Genomic DNA, 20,000 nt, shown 5'->3' with positions numbered 1-20,000 from the left:
CACGCTCAACCAATTTTGGCCCATGTACCCCTCCTTCCTCTCCACATCTTCCAGTAAGAATGTGTTGGCTTCAATAACGGCTCCACGTCAGCAGCGGTCCACAGAAGCCATGCCTCGATCGGCTGTGATGTCTGTAGGGCTGCTGAAATGATCACCGGAGAGCATAACAGTCCGTCAAACACATTCTTATTATGATTTCTTTGTTTTGCGACCGAAGGTTTTTTTTTTTTTTTCACAGATGTTGTTTCTTTTTTGGGTTGAAACTAAAGCCTGCTCCCTCGCCCTTTAATCAATCAATGTTCTCTGAAAATGTGCACAGTAGTACAGATCAATGTTGCATGGCAGTCAACCCGAGTCAAATGTATACCTCCATCGTTTGCTTTGGCAGGGAGCCAACACTTTGTTCAGTTGCTCCGTTCCCTTTTTTTTTTTTTTTTTAAGGAAAAAAAAGGAATTGACTTGGTATAAGCTGAGTGACGCTGGAGGTATAGGTACAGGGGGGGCTGCCTTTGCCTCTCTGTTTTCCCATTCAGTCCCCTGGACAGACATGCAGACAGACAGCGTGGCCTCTCCAGAACTGAACCAACGGCTGCAGTGGCGTGCACAGATAGACACTAGGGGGTGCTAGAGCACCCACTGCCCTTTTGGCAATGTGCCCTTTTGGAAAAAAAAAAGAAAAAAAACTTATTTTTTTCTTTCTTTTTTTTGATTTTTCAAAAATAGCAGACCTACAAGTTCATAGCGCGCCACTCGGTGGCGCGCTATGAGCTTGTAGATCTGCTATTTTTCAATAGCTAAAGCATAACATAATGCTAACACCAAAAGGGGTTCCCGCCCAAAATGGATTAAGGCAACCGGCCGGTTCCACGCGCTGCACAAGGTGCCCTTTTTTAACTTGAGCACCTGCCCCTCTAAATGTCTGTGCACGCCACTGCCCTGGACAGACATGCAGACAGACAGCGTGGCCTCTCCAGAACTGAACCAACTGGCTGCTCTTATTGCAGAGAGAAGAGGATATAGGCCCCGGTCTAAATGTGTAATGAGCACTGCATGGTCTCTGCTCTCCGTGGCAACCCAAAGCCTGCTCTATCTCAACCACAGTCACAGCATTCTGCACGGGTGGAAAACAAAGTAAAATGGTAAATGGTAAATGGTGCATTTATATAGCGCCTTGCTTTATCCAAGGCGCTTTACATAGATTGTGCATTACATTCACCCATTCACACACACATTCATACACCGATTGCGGCGGAAGCCATGCAAGGTACCAACCAGCACATCGGGAGCAATTTGGGGTTCAGTGTCTTGCCCAAGGACACTTCGACATGTAGCCAGGAGGAGCCGGGATTCGAACCGCCGACCCATGGATCATTGGACGACCTGCTCTACCTCTTGAGCCACAGTCGCCCCAAAGTACTCAATTGTTCTACTTACACTTAAGTAAAAGTATCAATACTTGCAATGTAGAGAACTATACTCCGTTACAAGTTAAAAGTCCGGAATTCAAAATCTACCAGCAGCCCATTATGCTGAAATGAGATCTCTGTCATACAATGACAGTCTTCTGCTGAAACACATAGCCCATCTAGCATGCAGCTCACACAGTAGTGAGTGAGTGAGCACAGGACCCCCAAATTGACACCAATGATCCCCGCGGCCCCCCATTTGAAAAGATATGCCAGCAGTGATTCTCAACCCGTTTCAATTCAAGGATGTCTGTTCCCACTGTCAAGATGTATTGATCAATTTTGAGGACGGTTCTAACCTTGAAAAGGTGGACTCATTTAAATACCTCTGTGTCACGATGGACCCAGAACTTTCTTTTAAACATCATATTGATCATACAGTTAAAAAAACCTATGGCAGCCTGTGCTCACTCTACCCATCCATCAACTGTTTATCTTTCGAAGTGAGGAAAATAATCATTTCTCAAATATTACTCCCCATTGTAGACTATGCCGACATTGTATACCAAAACGCCACTGATACTCACCTCAAGCCACTTAATGTATTATGTAACTCATTGTGCAGATTTGTCCTTAGATGCCCATACAGAACCCACCATTGCCTACAGCTCACTTGACTGGCTGCAGCCTAAGGCTAGAAGGCAACACCACTGGTACCTATTCCTTTTCAAATGCATCCACTTCAACTGCCCTTCATACCTGAAACAGTCCCTGAAACCATTCACATCCCCATACCCACTTAGACACACACAACATCCCTATCTCATGGTTCCCAACAGAATATTTTCGGTATCTGGACGCACAACAAAGCTCCATCTGACTGGAACAACCTTCCACTTTCACTCAGATCAACTACCTCTCTAGGCCGCTTCAGGACTTCCCTAACTGTACCTGTATGTGTATGTCCTGTGTATTTGTACTGTATGTCATGTTGTGTCTTTAGTACTGTGTACTTGCACTGCTGTAACGTTGTATTTTGTATGTATAGGACCCCCTCTAAAACGAGATGCTACATCTCAAGGGGCCATCCTCTCAATAAAGTTCAAGGGACCCCCAGTTTGACTTGCATATTAATCAACAGACCCCCCATTTAATGGCAATTTTATCTCTGGGACCCCAATTTATATTGTAAAATAAATCAATGTTAATTTAACTCTGAGAGTGTACAAATGGAACCAAAATTGGACCCGTTTACACTCTCAGAGTTACAGACCCATAAGGGTCCATTTGGTTCCAAACTATCATTTAGTGACCCCCTGGAAATGGCAAAAATAGCTGATCTACAAGCTCAAAAGGCGTCGCACTGCGATGCGTTTTGAGCTTGTAGATCAGCTATTTTTGCTACATTTTAATTGAAACCCTGATTATTTCTTTTCCTATTTTTTAATTGAAATACAGAAAAGTTACATTTCTATTTAATTTCAAATGCCTTTCAAATGCCTTTAATTAAAGTTATGTTAACTTCATGAACCAAGTACAAATACATCAAACGGATTTCAAAAAGGAAGTAAAATAACCTTTTAATACTACTCATTAATAGACTGACGTAATTAAAGCATGTTTGGAATTGTAACAGATAAAATCAATACCAGTATAAAAATCAGTATTCTGATAGTAATCTGAGGGCCTCATTAAGTGAAGGTGGGGGCCGCATGTGGCCCCCGGGCCGCCAGTTGCCCATCATGTATGATTTATATACTCTCAGAGTCAGAGTTATGGGTTCTTTGAAATAAAACAAACTCACTCCAGTATTAATAGTCCAGTCCAGTGTGAGGACACGAGTATACGTTCCTCCTGCTGACAGCTGGGCTGCTACAGGCAGGCTATACGGCTATACGACAGTCAAGAGCTGCTGGCCAGGAACCCCCCCCCCCCCCCCCCCCCGCCCCGGGGTGTTTCATTCAGTCTGATCTAAGTCTTCCTGAGCAACAAGACGACTGAAGCCACAGAGCCACATGGCCACTATAAATTAATGGAGAGCAGAGACGATGAATGGAAATGGACCGACCGCACGACCGCACGCACGCACGCACGCACGCACGGGGAAACGTGCCAGGAGTGGCGGCGTCGTGGTCTGACTCATGGTTGAGACTGGGGGGAAGCACAGAGAACGGAGAGAGACAGGAACGTTGCTGCACACATAGACATCAAAGGGGGCTTCGAACCCCTGCCCCTTTTACCCGTCTGTAAAACAACTGCCCTCTCTCCAGACAAACGAATGCAGCATTTACTAATGGTTTCCATGCCATATACCGGAAGGCAGCGTTCAGGAGAATAGCTTTTTTCCGAAGTCACCGAAGAACAAAATTAGTTTTTTCGAAATCCATTGTCGTTACACACCGCATCTCCAGTAGATAAAGAGTGCTGGGTTGCGCCCCGCAAAAATAGCTGATCTACAAGCTCACGCGACGTGTTGAGAGCTTGTATATCTTCTATTTTTGCTATTTTTGTTCAAAAGTGCCCTCTCTTACGATATTTCAGCCCCATGCCTCTCTAACACTCTCTGCACGTCCCTGGAGAGAGAGAGAGAGACATTGTCAGTTAAACAGGGGTCTCGCCATGGCAACCCCCCCACCCCCCCCCCTCCCGCCCCACCCCTCATGCGCGACTATACTATTCCGAGATGGCTGAGGGAGCGAGCTAGGAGGAGGAGGAATTAAAAGTTGGGACATTCCTAATACGCACTTGTCCTCCTCATGTCACAAAGGAGGAGAAAGGAAAAAAAGGAACCGGACCGGCCCGGACCCAGCAGGAGAAAATACAGCCACCACAAAACCCCTCCAGTGATGCCGCCGTGCAGGCAGGCAGCGCTCGTATTTTTTCATGTTAAGCGAAAGGAGGCGACCAAAGGAAGCCTTTCGTAGCACGAAAGGGGGGGGGGGATTTTTTTTTTTTCTTCAACTTCGTCCAAGCCAGAACATTCTGGTCGCGAAGGAATAATGGAGAAAGGAGAAGAGAACTAAATACTGAACAAACGTGAGAGAGAGAGAGAGAGAGAGAGAGAGAGAGAGAGAGAGAGAGAGAGAGAGAGAGAGAGAGAGAGAGAGATAGAGAGAGAGAGAGAGAGAGAGAGAGAGAGAGAGAGAGAGAGAGAGAGAGAGAGAGAGAGAGAGAGAGGTTGAAAAGGAGAGGAAAAACGAGAGGAAATGAGAAGGAGCTCGCTCCGGTTTTTGATGACGAGAAGAAAAGAGAGCTAATTGCCAACCAGCGGGTGATCCTAAAACAGTCTACGATGGCGTTGGAACACCTGAAGAGACAGGCCCCTCTTTGACCCCGAATAGGAATCCATATTAAGACACACACTACGAAAGGACATTTGGTTAATACGATTCACAAAGGTCCCAGTTAGTTTGAGACATCTGTATTCAAGTGGCCTTCAATTTGACTTCAGACTCAGTTCAACGTTGCACTCATCAGATGCCCTGGGGCTAAACACTCGGATGACAGAAATAGCCCGAAATAGCCAAGCTCACAGTGCATCATGATGTGATGGTTCCCAAAGGACCCCAAAATGTACACTCATTAGCCCACGGACCCCCATTTGAAAAGGTATGCCAGGGACCCCCATGAGAGAGGATTTTTAAGCAGTGATTCTCAACCCGTTTCATTTCAAGGACCCCCAGTTTGACATGCATATTAGTCTACAGACCCCCATTTAATGGAATTTCTATCTCTGGGACCCCCAATTTATATCAATGTTAATTTAACTCTGAGAGTGTACAAATGGAACCAAATGGGACCCATAAGGGTCCATTTGGTTCCAAACTATCATTTAGCTGGGGACCCCCTGGAACTCCCTCAAGGACCCCTGGGGGTCCCCAGACCCCACTTTGGGAACCACTGATGTGAGCTTGTAGAGCTAGTAATGCCACAATATTGTAAATAATTTGTCTGACCAAAAAAAAAAAAAGGGATTTAAAAAATATATATCAGCAAGATTAAAGATTTCAGTTTTCTTCCAAAAATGGCACGCCCCAAAATAGCCATTGTTGAAAGCCGTTAAACCCCTTTTTAGATTGCTGGAACGAAAACCAGCAGCTATAATTCTGGGGTTTCCAGAACTGGATTGGAGGAGAACCACAGCTCTGGTTAATATGCCAGACTGGTTTTCTGTTTTTGGTTTGTGTACAGTTACAGTACACGCACAAGATCCAAGAGGGATCCAAACATTATCCCATTTTGTGGCGGGAACCCCTTTTGGTGTTTTAAGCATTACGTTATACTTTAGCTATTGTAGGTCTGCTATTTTTTTTTAATCGTGAAAATGCAGTGCAAATCTTTGAATATATATATATCAGAGCGAACGTTTTTAACTCAAATCTTTGCTTCTGGGGGGTCCCTGGAACAACATATTTTCAGATGGGGGTCGGCGGCCAAATGCATACATTTGTGGGGGTCCTTGACATGAAAATGTATGAGAACGACTGACACAGAAACATGGGTTTTTCAAGGAAACTGTCAGGATTTAGAAGACAATTGTAGAATCGTCCTCAGGTCTAAATGGGTTATATCGAAATAAAAGATCGTATGGAGCAAGAGTTAAGAGCCCTCTGAACTTCTTGCACATCCACCTGTTTTTTGGTGGATGTGCGTAACATTTATCACGCACGTAGGCAGGCACACGCGCACACACACGCACGCACACGCACACACACACACACACACACACACACACACACACACACACACACACACACAAGCACACACACACACACACACACACGTATCCATGGCGACACACAAAGGCCATGAGCCGGCGCAGCTATGACACCCTAATGACTCAGCTGGGAGAATTTAGCACGACACGGTGTGGAATCCTGGGACAGTGATGAGATGACCTCATTCCTTTGCTCCCCCCCCCGGCCCCCCGTGCCCGCATCAAGAATGAGCACTATCTTTAGCGATAGGGATATGGAGGGGCGGGAATGGGAGCGCAGGAGAGGAGCCTCATGTCACAACAACATACTGCATAGTGATACTATACTGTACACGGTATACATTCTCAGTGCTAATTAAAGTGTAAAAGTGGTCCATGAAAGGGGTCCCATGCATGCCATGCACCAGCCAGTGTTGTTTTCGTCGACTAAAACTAAACAAAAAATGTTCGTTGACTACCTTTTTTCATTGACAAAAAATAAATAGAAACTAAATAAAAACTAATCTATGATGACAAAAACTAAGACTAAATATATCGACAATTTCGTCAACAAATAAAAACTAGACTAAAATGTTAGGAAGTGACTAGTGGACAAGATATCCAGTATAAGTCATTTTACACTTGGTTGCATGCTGAAAATAGCCGATCTACAAGCTCACAACGCGTCGCGCTGCGACGCGTTGTGAGCTTGTAGATCGGCTATTTTCAGCAAGTGTAAAAACAGTCATTACGACGGCATCAAGCCCCGCCAAAATACATTTTAGTCGACTAAATCAACCGTAGATTTAGTCGACTAAAATCTCATGACATTTAGTCGACTAAAACTAGACTAACACTAAAACATTCCAGGTGACTAAAATGTGACTAAAACTAAGTGAAAACTATTCAAAAGACTATGACTAAAACTAAAATCAAATTTCGCTGCCAAAAACAACACTGGCACCAGCTGCAAAATGAGTTGACACTTCTGTCAGCATGCTTCATCAGCATAACGTAAATAAGTGTTAATTTCAAATAGTTTATTTGAAAGAAAAAAGGAATGCATCAATTACCCGACAAAATATTTTAACCTGGGACTCAAAAGTTGATTTTGGGAGTTGCCGAGCAATTTTACGCTCTCAAGAGTTAAATTATTGTTAAAGGACCACTTCACCACTTTTCAACATCTCTTCATAGGTCCTCACTAATGTTCATGATAAAACACCACCATTTTTTCCTACTCAGTCTGTGTCTCATAGGAGGGCTTTGGGCAGTTCGGACACCCGTCCACCAGTGACATCATCATTAGGCAGATTTTTTTTTAAACAAGATTTGTTTTAAAATATATTTAGATTTGTATTATCGTGAGAACGATGGCTTCAACCTTTGCATTGCAACTTTTCAGGAAAAGAAAGCCTGCCGTTTCTATTAGCTTGGATTCACCATCGATAATGTCACTGTTGGACGGGTTTCTGAACTGCCCACAGCCTTCCTATGAGACACAGACTGAGTTATAGGAAGAGAAGTTGAAAAGTGGTGAAGTGGTCCTTTAAACATCTGCATTACTTAATTTACAAGAAGTCTACACAAATAGAGAATGTAGAAGAATTGTTATTTTGATCAACGTTTTGCCAAAAGCATGGGAGTGTAGACAAAATCTTATCCAACGGCAAACAAAATATTCTTTCGTTTTTGAGGTCTGAGAGGCTAAACATGTCATGTTTGTCCGTGGCTCAAATGGGCGAATAAATAATGGGCCTTTTGGTATGAAATGGGGTGAAAACCCCCTGTCTAAGCACACAGACGCACCACCTCCTCCTCCTCCAGCGCTGGCTGCAGTTACAGAGCACTGCAGCCGCAATGAACCAACAGCTGCGCTAGCATTGGCTCCTCTTCAAAACATCTATCTCTGACTCTATACTCTGACCTCTGACGAGGCTCGCTACAAACTAGTTTTACGTCACTGAGTCCTGAATGGCAAAGCTGACTGCGGGGAGGTGGAACTTGGACGTCCACATTTCCACCATCGCTGCACAAAGAAGCTCTTAGTATAGCCAACATGCTGTCACCATAGTGACGAAAACTGGCAAAATGTTAACGGATGCATCTATAGTGCCTTGTGGGAGCAGCTGACCAGCCTGACTCTTGAGCAAATGCCATGACACAAAGCCTCCAGCCAGGCCACCGACCATATTCACATGGTGGTCAATTTTGCTCTCAACACCTAGGGCTCCATTTTCGTCAACGCTAAACCCCTTATCCCTAAACTTCTTTGCCTTTTTTTTTTTTTTTACTATTTTGCAAAACATTTCTGAATAGTTAAAATGGCCAGTCTACAAGCTGTAGATTGGCTAGTTGAACTATTCAAAAATGTTTTTTCAAAATAGTAAAAAAATGAAAGATGAAATCAGTTTCTGAACGGAAATGATTGTGTGTGTGTGTTTTTTTTTTAGCAGAGTTCAACTTCATTCGTAGGCCACATATTTAAAGACCTCGATGTAAGTCGTGTGAAGTCCACAAGATGGTCACATTATTTCGGCATGGGTTACCAATTTCACCGTGACACCACCACCATGCTGGAGTGACCAAGTGTGAGTAAAGCCAAATTCCAATACCCAAAATCTTGGCCACTCACTCACTCACACTCGCTCACTCCAGCATGGCGATGTTATGGTGAAATTGGTGACCTGCTGAAATATGTGACAATCGTGTAGACAATCACATAATGTCAGTGTCTGAATGCAAATCGTTGCAGTTTGTTCATTAGCAGAGTTCAACCTAGCGGTATTTAGGCCATGTATTTAAAAACCTCCATGTAAGTTGTGTGCAGTCCACAAGATGGTAACATATTTCGGCAGGTCACCAATTTGACCATAATTTGGCATGCTGGAGTGACCGAGTGGGAGTGAGCGAGTGGCCGAGATTTTGGGTATTGGAATTTGGCTTAAGTTACTACTTTGCTTGCTCTTCAAGAAGGCGGTCCTCCTAGGAGATGCAAGGAAGTCAGGGCGAAGCGCACGCAGCGACCAATAGCAAAGAGTTTTGGTTTGGTACAAACCTCTACGATCCCCCCCGGGGACACTAATAATAAATAACTTTGAACTTTAACCCATTTAGACCTGAGGACGATTCTAAAAAATGTCTTCTAAATCATGAAAGTTCTCAGAAAAACCTATGTTTCTATGTCAGTGGTTCTCAAACTATTTCATGTGAAGGACCCCCAGAATTATATTGTGGAATCTGAAAATCCATAATTCTTACAATATCTCATGTTCTTGGTGCCGTTTTCGGTTAAGTTTGTATGGTGAATGGTATATAATTTACCACAATATGTAATTGGCCGCCGACCCCATCTGAAAATATGTACTTCCAGGGACCCCCGTCCAGAAGCAAAGATTTCAGTTAAAAGCGTTCGCTGTGAAAACATATATTCAAATATTTGCGCCACATTTTCTCGATTTTTCAAAAATAGCAGATCTACAAGCTCGAAGCTTGTAGAGAGGCTCAAATTGCTAGGGTTGTTCCCTACTCCCTACTCCCCATACGGGGATCCAGACTCAGTGGACTCAAATAGTGATGAATTCGGACAATACTCCCTGTATGGGGAGCACCGACTCTGACGTCAATATCAGTAGAGGGCGCTATAGGTCCGCGGGTTCATGTACTTTTTATTTGCATTGTAATCCCCATAGGTTTTTTTCAGATCGCCTCATAAAGAACTGTATGGGATACGGCAAAAATATCCGATCTATAAGCAACGCGACGTCCGTGTTGTGAGCTTGTAGATCGGGTACTTTTGGTAAAGCATTACCAAAAGTAGCCGATCTACAAGCTCTGCTCACAATATGGACGTTAACAGAAACAGCAGTCCAATAAATTACTGCCTACATAATGAGGTTTTAATGTATTTATCGCAATTCAATTAAATAATGTTAGATAATTACACAATGAATGTGTCTCACATGCATGTACAAAATATATATTGGACTTTAGCACATAGCTTTACAACCTCACCAACCTTAATCCAAAAACTATTAAAATATATTCTACAGCAAGCAACTGATTCCTCTCCTAACGTCATGCGCTGGGCCTGGGTGATACAATGAATTAGATTAGTAATACTATTGCAAATTAATTGTTTTATTATAAATAAAATAAAACAATTGCAAATAAATGCACAGATCATTTGTCTCGATCTGTAGCTTCGAGATCCGCCAAGGAAGAAAAGAGAGGGGAAAACGAAAGTTTAAAAAGTACATTTGTGTTGATTTCTTTCGCTGGTTCAACTTCTGCCTCTTCTGCTCACTACATATTCGGACACTATAACAAAATGGCGGAACCCCAAAGTAGTGCACTATATGGGGCATAGGGAATGAATTCGAACGCAGCCCATGTCTATGGCTCTGACTTGGGGATGCCCAGGTGTTCCCACCCCAGCATAATTCAGGCTCTACCAGGTCAGGCCGTAGACATGCCTGAAAAAACATCCCTGTAGAGCCTGTAGAGACGGACGCCCGGGAGGCATCCTTAACCCATTTAGACCTGACGACGATTCTACAAAATATCTTCTAAATCCTGACAATTTTCTGAAAGAAATGTTTCTATGTCAGTCGTTCGCAAACTATTTCATGTCAAGGATCCCAGAAACTAGATGCAATTGGCCGCCGACCCCCCCATCTGAAAATATGTTGTTCCAGGGACCCCCCCAGAAGCAAAGATTTGAGTTAAAAACGTTCGCTCTGAAAGAATATATTCAAAGCTTTGCACTACATTGTCACGATTTTTCAAAAATAGCAGACCTAGTGCCGAGCTTGTAGATCTGCTATATGTTATAGCATAACATAATGCTTAAAACACCAAAAAGGGTTCCCGCCCAAAATGGGTTAATACTAGATGCCTGAACCACCGCAAATGAATCCTTTCTATGCTCTACTCAAATAAAGAGTCCCTTGCGCGTGACTTGAGATTCTCACCGTATCCCAAAAGGAAGACGCCAGCCAACACTGACTGAACAAACCATTTCTGCCGCTTAGGATCCGCGGTCTCATTCTTTCAGTCAATTAAACAGCCATAGAGAAACGTCTAAAGTTTTATAGCTTCCTCGGTAGAGGCCAACCAGAAATAGACACGCACACACGCGCGCGCACACACGCGCGCGCACAAACGCGCGCGCACACACACACACACACACGCACACGCACAGACACACACACACACACACACACACACACACACACACACACACACACACACACACACACACACACACACACACACACACACACACACACACTCACACTCACACTCACATTGTACACAGACTGACAGCACTGCTGCTGTAATAAAGCTTACATGTGGCGGAGTAAAATCTAAGATAAATGCACACTGGCCTATACTATAGTCGGTGGAAAGTTAAGTCTGGAAAACATTCAAGAGAGGCAGAAAGTGGAGAACGTCAGTCAGAACAAATCTGCTCTACAAGACAGGTTCTGTCTTGTGCGCACGCACGCACGCACGCACGCACGCACGCACGCACGCACGCACGCACGCACGCACGCACGCACGCACAGATAAAACACTGATAGGTCTAAATGAAGAGCCTGCTTATCACACAGGCTCTCCTTTAACCCATTTAGGCCTGACATCGAAATTAAAATTTTAATCCTGACAGTTTTCTGAAAAACCTTATGTTTCTGTATCAGTGGTTCTCAATATTTCATGTCAAGGACCCCAACAATGATATGTAATATGCCTCCACCCATCATCTGAAAATATGTTGTTCCAGGGACCTCCCCAGAAGCAAAGATTTGAGTTAAAATGTTCACTCTGTAACAATATATATTCAATGATTTGAGGCACATTTTCATGCTTTTTCAGAAATAGCAGACCTACAAGTTTGTAGATCTGCTATTTTTCAATAGCTAAAGCATAACATAATGCTTCAAACACCAAAAGGGGTTCCCGTCGAGAATGTGTTCCGTGGCAACTATACAGCCTCCAGAGTTTGCCTTGCACATCTGCGTTTGATGTTTGAACAGCAAGGTCTCATTTTGCTCCTTATAGTCATACAAAAAGGTGATGAAAATAAATAGCTGATCTCACAACAGGGGCGGCAGTGGCCTCAGGGGTAGAGTGACCGGACCGCGGGCTCCCCCAGCGTTATATTGTCAAAGTGTCCTTGAGCAAGACTCTGAACACCTTTGCCTTGTCACTGTGTGCCTTGCATAGTTTCCTCTGTCATCCGTGTATGAATGTGTGTCTGTGAATGTGTGTCTGTTCCAGGGAACCCCTCAGAAGCAAGGATTTGAGTTAAAAAACGTTCGCTCTGAATTTGCGGCACATTTTTCACGATTTTTCAAAAAATAGCAGGTCTACAAGCAGGTCTTGCACTCGGTGCGCTATGAGCTTGTAGATCTGCTATTTTTCAATAGCTAAAGTATAACATAATGCTTAAAACACCAAAAGGAGTGAATTTGATCCACAATCTCTGTAAAGGCGCTATATAAATGCACCATTTACAATTTGTGAGTTTGTGTGCTATTTTCAGCATTGGGATTGTGATTGTTGTTGTTTTAAGGCACTTCAACAATGTACTTCTTGTTTCTTTTTTTCTTTTTGCTGTTTTCAGTTCTGCAACCCAGCTGAACTGAATTGAACTGATTGAATTAGGGTCCTTCCATCGGCATGATGGAAGCGGACCCTAATTCAATCAGTTCCATTGGTTTGTTTTCTTCTATTTGTTCCTCCTGTGTGTGTGTGTGTCTCTCTCTCTCTCTCTCTCTCTCTCTCTCTCTCTCTCTCTCTCTCTCTCTCTCAAACCCACTGTCACACAGCCTCACTCGGATCCAGCAAGGCGGCCTCTCGCCGCTAATATGCTCGGACAGGGGTTGTTGTCAGTGGAACAAAACAAGAATTGTTGGCGCGGTTCAAAAGTCCGTCTCCGCGGGTCACCGCCGTCGTCGTCCACAACATGACCCCATTGGACGTGAGTTGTCTGAGGGCAAGAGGCCGGGCCACTCAGACATAATCGGTGATGTCACTTCCACCGTGACCTACTGACCTTTCGCTCACACTTCTCACGCCTCCCGTGCGTGCGCACTAATCTCCTGAAATATGCAGCAGAAAGAAACCCCACGCCGCCGCCTATAGCAAGCGAGCTAAACAACCCTGCAAACGCACACTCGGCACAAAACCGATCCTCAACATGCTGCCTCGTCCACAGTGTAAATATACTGTCGATTTTGTCAAGAAATAAAAATTAGACTAAAATGTTATGAAGGGACTAGTGGACATGAGATCCAGTGTAAGTTATTTTACACTTGGTTGCATGCTGAAAAAAGCAGATCTACAAGCTCTACGCGTCGCCCTGCGACGCGTTGTGATCTTGTAGATCTTGTAGATCTGCTATCTGTGTAACATCAGTCATTACGACGGCATCAAGGCCCGCCAAAACACATTTTAGTCGACTAAATCCCCTTGTAGATTTAGGCGAGTAAAATCATATTTAGTCAACTGAAACTAGACTAAACACTTAAACAATCCAGGTGACTAAAATGTGACTAAAACTAAATGAAATCGTTTCAAGAGACTATGACTAAAACTAAAATAGAAATGTCCTGCCGAAAACAACACTGCAAAAAGCCCACAGAAACCGTCCGTGATTGATCATATTTGACAGCTATATTGAGCAAGCGGCGTACACAATGCTCAACGGCACGCTGGAGACAATCATAACATGTCAATTAAAATGTCCAGGAAAGTGCAGCAGAGTTCAGCCTGGTTCAGACCAAAGATTCACGCTCTAAGCCTGATTTATACTTTGTCAGGCGACAATGGTGCGAGCCAAATAGGCTCAAAATGGCACGTTTTGAGCTTGTATCTTGACTTTTTATCCCACGATTTTGTAACCGTTTTTCACCCCTGTGTCAATTATCTATTGTGATCCTGGGCTCTACACACCCTCTGCCAACCTGGGGAGAGCAACGGACTTGAACTCATGCTTCCTTCATGCCTGAGTGTCCAGGTTGCTCCTTTACACCTGACAGGGGGGAGTTTCCCTGGTTGGACGTAGCGCGTGGAAGAACACGTTATTCCAACCAGTTCCTTTCCCCTCCATCAGGTGCTAGTCGTTATAATTCTGATGCTAGATAAACCCAGGCTTGTTTCCATTCCATGCCAACTTGGAAAATCAACAATGGTCAATGCAAACAAAGTAGAAATGCATATTGGAACTGAAGACTGAAGAGGGGGAGGAATCACACAAAGTAGGGTGATACAGATGACATCACGCGTACGAACAAATCAGTTGAGAGCAATTTCCAAAGCCCCTATATGATGAGAAAGCCTAATTGTTCAAAATGGTGTATTTGTGGGGATAGAAAACACATAGGGGAGCGCAAACAAACAAAACATTTGGAAAATGTTGTAGGACCTTTAAGCATGAGGGCGTCACTGCAGATATAAAGGCCAGTGGTCTGACTGAGCCCTTAGCGACAGTGTTGATTTCGTCGACTACCTTTTTTCACTGACGAAAAATGTTCGTCGACTACCTTTTTTCACTGACGAAAACTACATGGAAACTAAATGAAAACTAAGCTATGATGACTAAATATACTGTCGATTTGGTCAACAAATAAAAACTACACTAAAATGTTAAAGGGACTAGTGGACAAGAGATCCAGTAAAACGTCATTTTACACTTGCATGCTGAAAATAGCAGATCTACAAGCTCGTAGATAGCTTGTAGATTTGCTATTTTCAGCAAGTGTAAAAACAGTCATTAAGACGGCATCAAGGCCCTCCAAAATGCATCTTAGTCGACAAAGATTGTATGATATTTAGTCGACTGAAACTAGACTGACTAAAAACTGACTGTCAGTCTAAAATATGACTAAAATTGCTGCCAAAAACAACACTGGGCCCTATGATGAGAAAGCCTGATTGTTCAAAATGGTGGGTGTATTTGTGGGGATAGAAAACACATTCTAAACCCAAAACATTTAGAAAATGTCAGGCCAGCGGTCTGACTGAGCCCTTATAGTGGTGAGCTGTGCTGTATACGTGAGGAGAATGTGCTGACGGACGTCTCACCTTGGAGCATGCAGCGGTACGCTGCCTCAGAGATGGCGTAGATGTGCGGAGGCATCTCGTGCCTCTTCTTGCCTCGGTACATCTCGATGATGTTCTCCGAGTAGATGGGCAGGTTCTTGTAGGGGTTGATCACCACGCAGAACAGCCCAGAGTACGTCTGTGTATAGCGGAGACACGAAGCAGTGTTACTGACGACAATAATAATAATAATAATACACTTTATTTATAAAGCGCTTTTCGAAAACAATGTTTACAAAGTGCTTCACAGCCTTACAAGTGTTCAACTACCTTTTTTCACTGGCAAAAACTAAATGAAAACTAAGCTGTGATGACTAAAACCAAGACTAAATATATTGACAATTTCGTCAACTAAAATGCTAGGAAGGGACTAGTGGACAAGAGATCCAGTATAAGTAATTTTACACTTGATTGCATGCTGAAAATAGCCAATCTACAAGCTCACAACGCGCGTAGATCTGCTATTTTCAGCAAGTGTAAAATCAGTAATTACGTCGACATCGAGGACCGCCAAAAAAATAAATTTTAAATTTATTTACAAAAACTAGACTAACACTAAAACATTCCAAGTGACTAAAATGAGTCACCATCCAGTGGTCACAATCGGATATATTATTTAGTCGACTAAAACTAGACTAACACTAAAACATTCCAGGTGACTAAAATTAGTCACCATCCAGTGGTCACCATAATTTGTATCGTTTGTGTATGTATGATTTGTTTTGTGATGTTTTTTTATTTTGTTTACTGCAATAATTTTTTCCTGATTTCATTTAATTGCCAATATGAAGTGCACTGCATTAAAAATGTGTAGATCTGGCCTGGGCTTAGAGTATATATGAATAGAGACGGCACCCGGAGGAAACCCTGAGGCGAAATGGACATAGTGGCCGAATTTGGTATTGCAGTGCTGGGCCAATTCCGGTCCGTTGACTATCATTGCGCACGTTCATGATGACACGTTAACGCTGTTTCATACGTGAACGCATACAATGATAGTCAACGGCACAGCGCGTTCACGATTTGGCCCAATTCTTCCCAGAATGCACTCTGTTGCTAACCGGAAGGAGGAGTGAAATCGCCTCATGCGCTTTTGAGCAACTTAATGCAAGTGGATGAGAGGAGAAATCCGGTGCCGTCTCTATTAACACATAATTTGCGAACCACGTATCAATACGTCTTTAATTAGCCATGCGTCCGGTGCGGACCACGTATCCATACGTTTCTATCGCTTTTTTATTGAATACTTTCATTCATCTTTTTACCCACCCGGTCTGTTGTGCCCACATTATCAGTGGCTTTTAGTAAAAGCCACTGATGTGGCTAATGTGGGCACAGACCAAACTGTAATAAAAAGGTTTACATGACTTTCTGCCTCAGTCCGTATATAGCGAGCTGTATTGAATAAGTAGAGAACAGAATATGGGACAGAGTTGCACCACTCACTTCACAGGGGTGTGATTTGTATTATTACAGTAGAAGTTTACAGACCAAACTGTAAATAAAAGGTTTACATGACTTTGTCTGTATGTTTGTGTACCTGTGTACGTGTCCGTGCACAGGTGAGCATGGTTACCATGGTCACTGACATTACGTCAGACCACAGCTGATCAGGCTATATAAGACCTTGCACCACTCAGTTCACACGGGTGTGATTTTTTTCTTATGAAAGCAGAGAGTCTTCTGTTTCATACGGTATATAGTATTTATATGTCGCTATAGGCCTTATTTTGCGAATCTTGAGGAGTTCAGGTCCATGTATTCTCTGAAGTTATCTCTGGTGGGCGCAAGCTGCAATCAATAACCAATTTCTGACAAACTGTACATGGGATCAATGTGTACTGTTTTCCTCGTAAAAGTACACATTCAGGGCTTTCATTCGGTGTATAGGATGTATAGCATATTTATTGTGTTCATTTTTATATCTGCCTGTCAATGTCTCTGACTTTAAACCATCCATAACTCTGCTTGCTGTTCAAGATAACCACTTCCAGGCAAAAGCAGGTGTTGCAAAAAGGTCAATATCTCCAGAATGGAAGATGGTAAAATCTAAATTTCTTTTTAAAATTGAAGTGGACAAGTTCAGCTTTCTTTTGATGTATGCGTGTGATTCTCGCTATAGGAGAACCTTTTGCTGTGGGCCCCGAAAAATTTCCTTCCTTCAATGTTAAGCCTATAGCACCAGAAGAACAGGCCTGACTGGATTCTGTAGCAGCCAATGTGTTTAATATATACTCTAAGGGCCTGGGCCGTGGCTCAGCAGTCCAGGCACAATGGCTGGTAATCCAGTCTGGCAAGTGTGCCTCAGGTTCAACTCCCGATCCCGACGGCCCTCACTGCATGTCCCCCCCCCCTATCTCTCTCCCCATTTCCTGTCAGCCTACTGTCTCTGTCCCTCTATATAAAATAAAGGCGAAAGCCAAAAAAAAAAAAAAAAAGGTGTAGATCTGAGCACTTTTCAACAGATTCACGAGAGTCCTGCAAATCCAGAGAAAATGATACTATAGCTCACATACTGAGGCGCAAATAACTGAGCTGGACAGCTGTATATCAGGGCTGGTCTTCCATCTAGATATAGCCAACACAGAATGTGGCAGACATACAGTATACTCAAAGTCACAGACGTGCAGAGAGAGAGAGAGAGAACTTTTGGACAAAAATAGCAGATCTACAAGCTCTCAACACGTTGAGAGCTTGTAGATCAGCTATTTTCGGGGCGCAAACCCAGCACTCTTTAGCTAGTGGAGATGCAGGTGTAACGACATGGATTTCTAAACAAATTTGTTCAGCGCAAAATGCTACGTTCCAATTAAGTTCAGGAGACTTCGGAGAAAAAGCAATTCTCCGACCTGAACGCTGCCTTCCGGCATGGCATGGAAAGGAGTGGCATTTGTATTTCTTTCACCATGTAGTAAATGCTGCATTCGTAGTCTGGAAAGGGCAGTCGTTTTACAGACGGGTAAAAGGGCAGGGGCTGAAGGCCCCTGTTATGTCTATGTGTGCACGTCCCTGCTCAAAGTGTCCCAGCTAGGGCCTATCCTGGGACAAGCAGAAGTAGAAGCACAGACACAACAGCACAAGCACAATGTGTTGAAGTTGAAACAACCTACACTACAGTCTATACAAGAACGTTAGAAATCCATCATTATCCAGCCCTGGCTCCTAATTACCCCAGTCTGCATTCTGTCTGGGCAGCAGAACCTGTCATTACACACAATTCTGGACCTTATGTCACCGTAGCGTAGACAGCATGTGGTCAAAATGTTCAAATGTTTTACTTAAGTAAAAGCACCAATACTGCAATTTAGAACTACTTCGTTACAAGTAAAAGTACGGAATTGAAAATGTACTTGAGTAAATGTACAAAAGTATCGGCATCAAAATGTACTTAAAGTACTAAAAGTAAAAGTACTCATATTGCAGAATGTCCCATTTCACAAAGTTCAAAATGTGTACAAAATCTATTGAAAATAGCAGATCTACAAGCTCTCAATGCGTCGCGTTGCGACGCATTGAGAGCTTTTTAAATTGCCAAAATGTATAGCGTTGAGGTGGTTAATGTATGTTTTCTAATCAAAATTAAAATCTCCAAAGTAACTAGTAACTAAAGTTGTCAAATAATTGTACTGGAGTAAAAGTACAAATTACAGGCTCTGAGATGTAGTGGAGTAGAAGTAAAAGTATTGGAAATTGGAAATACTCAAGTAAAGTACAATAAAGTACAAATACCTAAATTGTACTTAAGTACAGTACTTAAGTAAAAGTACTTAGTTACTTTCCACCACTGGTAGACAGCATGTAACAACAAAGAGATAAACAGCAGACTACTGATAAACAGACTGAATAGGCACTGTACAATTAATTGCTTACGATTAGATATAATTTACTTTCCGCAACTGATAATAATCCAAGTACTCGCAAACTCTTTAATATTGCATTTATTTGGGGAATGCCAGTCACATCTGAAAACAGTGCTGCAGTTGATATAGCCTATCAGATTGCAATCAAATAATGTAATCTCGCAATGATGCCACACTGCCTAAATACATCTATTACTTGACAAATTAAACTTCTAGAATCTTAAAATAAAGAATAATACAATGAGTACTATAGACGAATAACAGTCTATGTCTACACAAATTATCCATAATGTATAAATGATGGATAAGGGGTCTATAGGCCTTTTCGTGGAGGGGCATAGGAGACGTCAGACATCATTCAACCCCCCCACCACCCTTGGCCCTCTCTCTCTCTCACTCGGTGCCTTGCTCTCTCCCACGATGTTAAAGTTACACCTATTTCCTGTTACTAACCTGGGTAAAATGTGCAGCATTGGGAGGTGAATGGGAGACACTTTATTGTGAAGGCACGACAGGATGAGGAGAGGTGTTGTTGCTGCCTGTAATTGTCGAGAGTAATGGCTGCGAGTGATATTGAACAGTCAAAACTATGTCTCAATACGCCTGTGTCAACAGAATAATTATGTCATAGGTATATATGGGGGCCTCATTTGGTCATGAAACGGGCCTCCAGATTCCTAAGGCCGCCCCTGTGGAGGGGTCAGAATAAATGTTGGACTTAGACTGTTATTCGTCTATAGTACTCTTTGTTTACTAATCCTGACCACATATCTGGTAAAGAATAACTGGCATACCCATAATTGCCCAGCCCTATAACACAAAGCTGTAAACTCCACAGTAATATAATTACGGTCTTAATTGAACAGTCCCAGTGTCTATAGCCTGCTGCAGCCAAAAAGCCATGGGCCAAATGCATCTAAAATGGCATTA

General features: G+C 43.0%; 1 protein-coding gene across 1 annotated transcript in view; it reads right to left on the bottom strand.

Moving 5' to 3' along the window:
* LOC306937627 (myosin-10-like) overlaps positions 1-20,000 on the bottom strand; it is a 198,123-nt gene that overhangs the window by 154,114 nt on the left and 24,009 nt on the right. Inside the window, exon 3 of the mRNA XM_079521502.1 lies at positions 15,193-15,349. Coding sequence (XP_079377628.1) covers positions 15,193-15,349 — 157 coding nt within the window. The remainder of the gene's footprint in view (positions 1-15,192; positions 15,350-20,000) is intronic.

This window comes from Electrona antarctica (genome assembly GCF_951216825.1).
Source record: "Electrona antarctica genome assembly, chromosome: 14".
NCBI classification, from domain to species: Eukaryota; Metazoa; Chordata; class Actinopteri; order Myctophiformes; family Myctophidae; genus Electrona; species Electrona antarctica.
The sequence above is the reverse complement of the archived record's forward strand: the minus strand, read 5'-3'. Positions and strand labels throughout refer to the sequence as shown.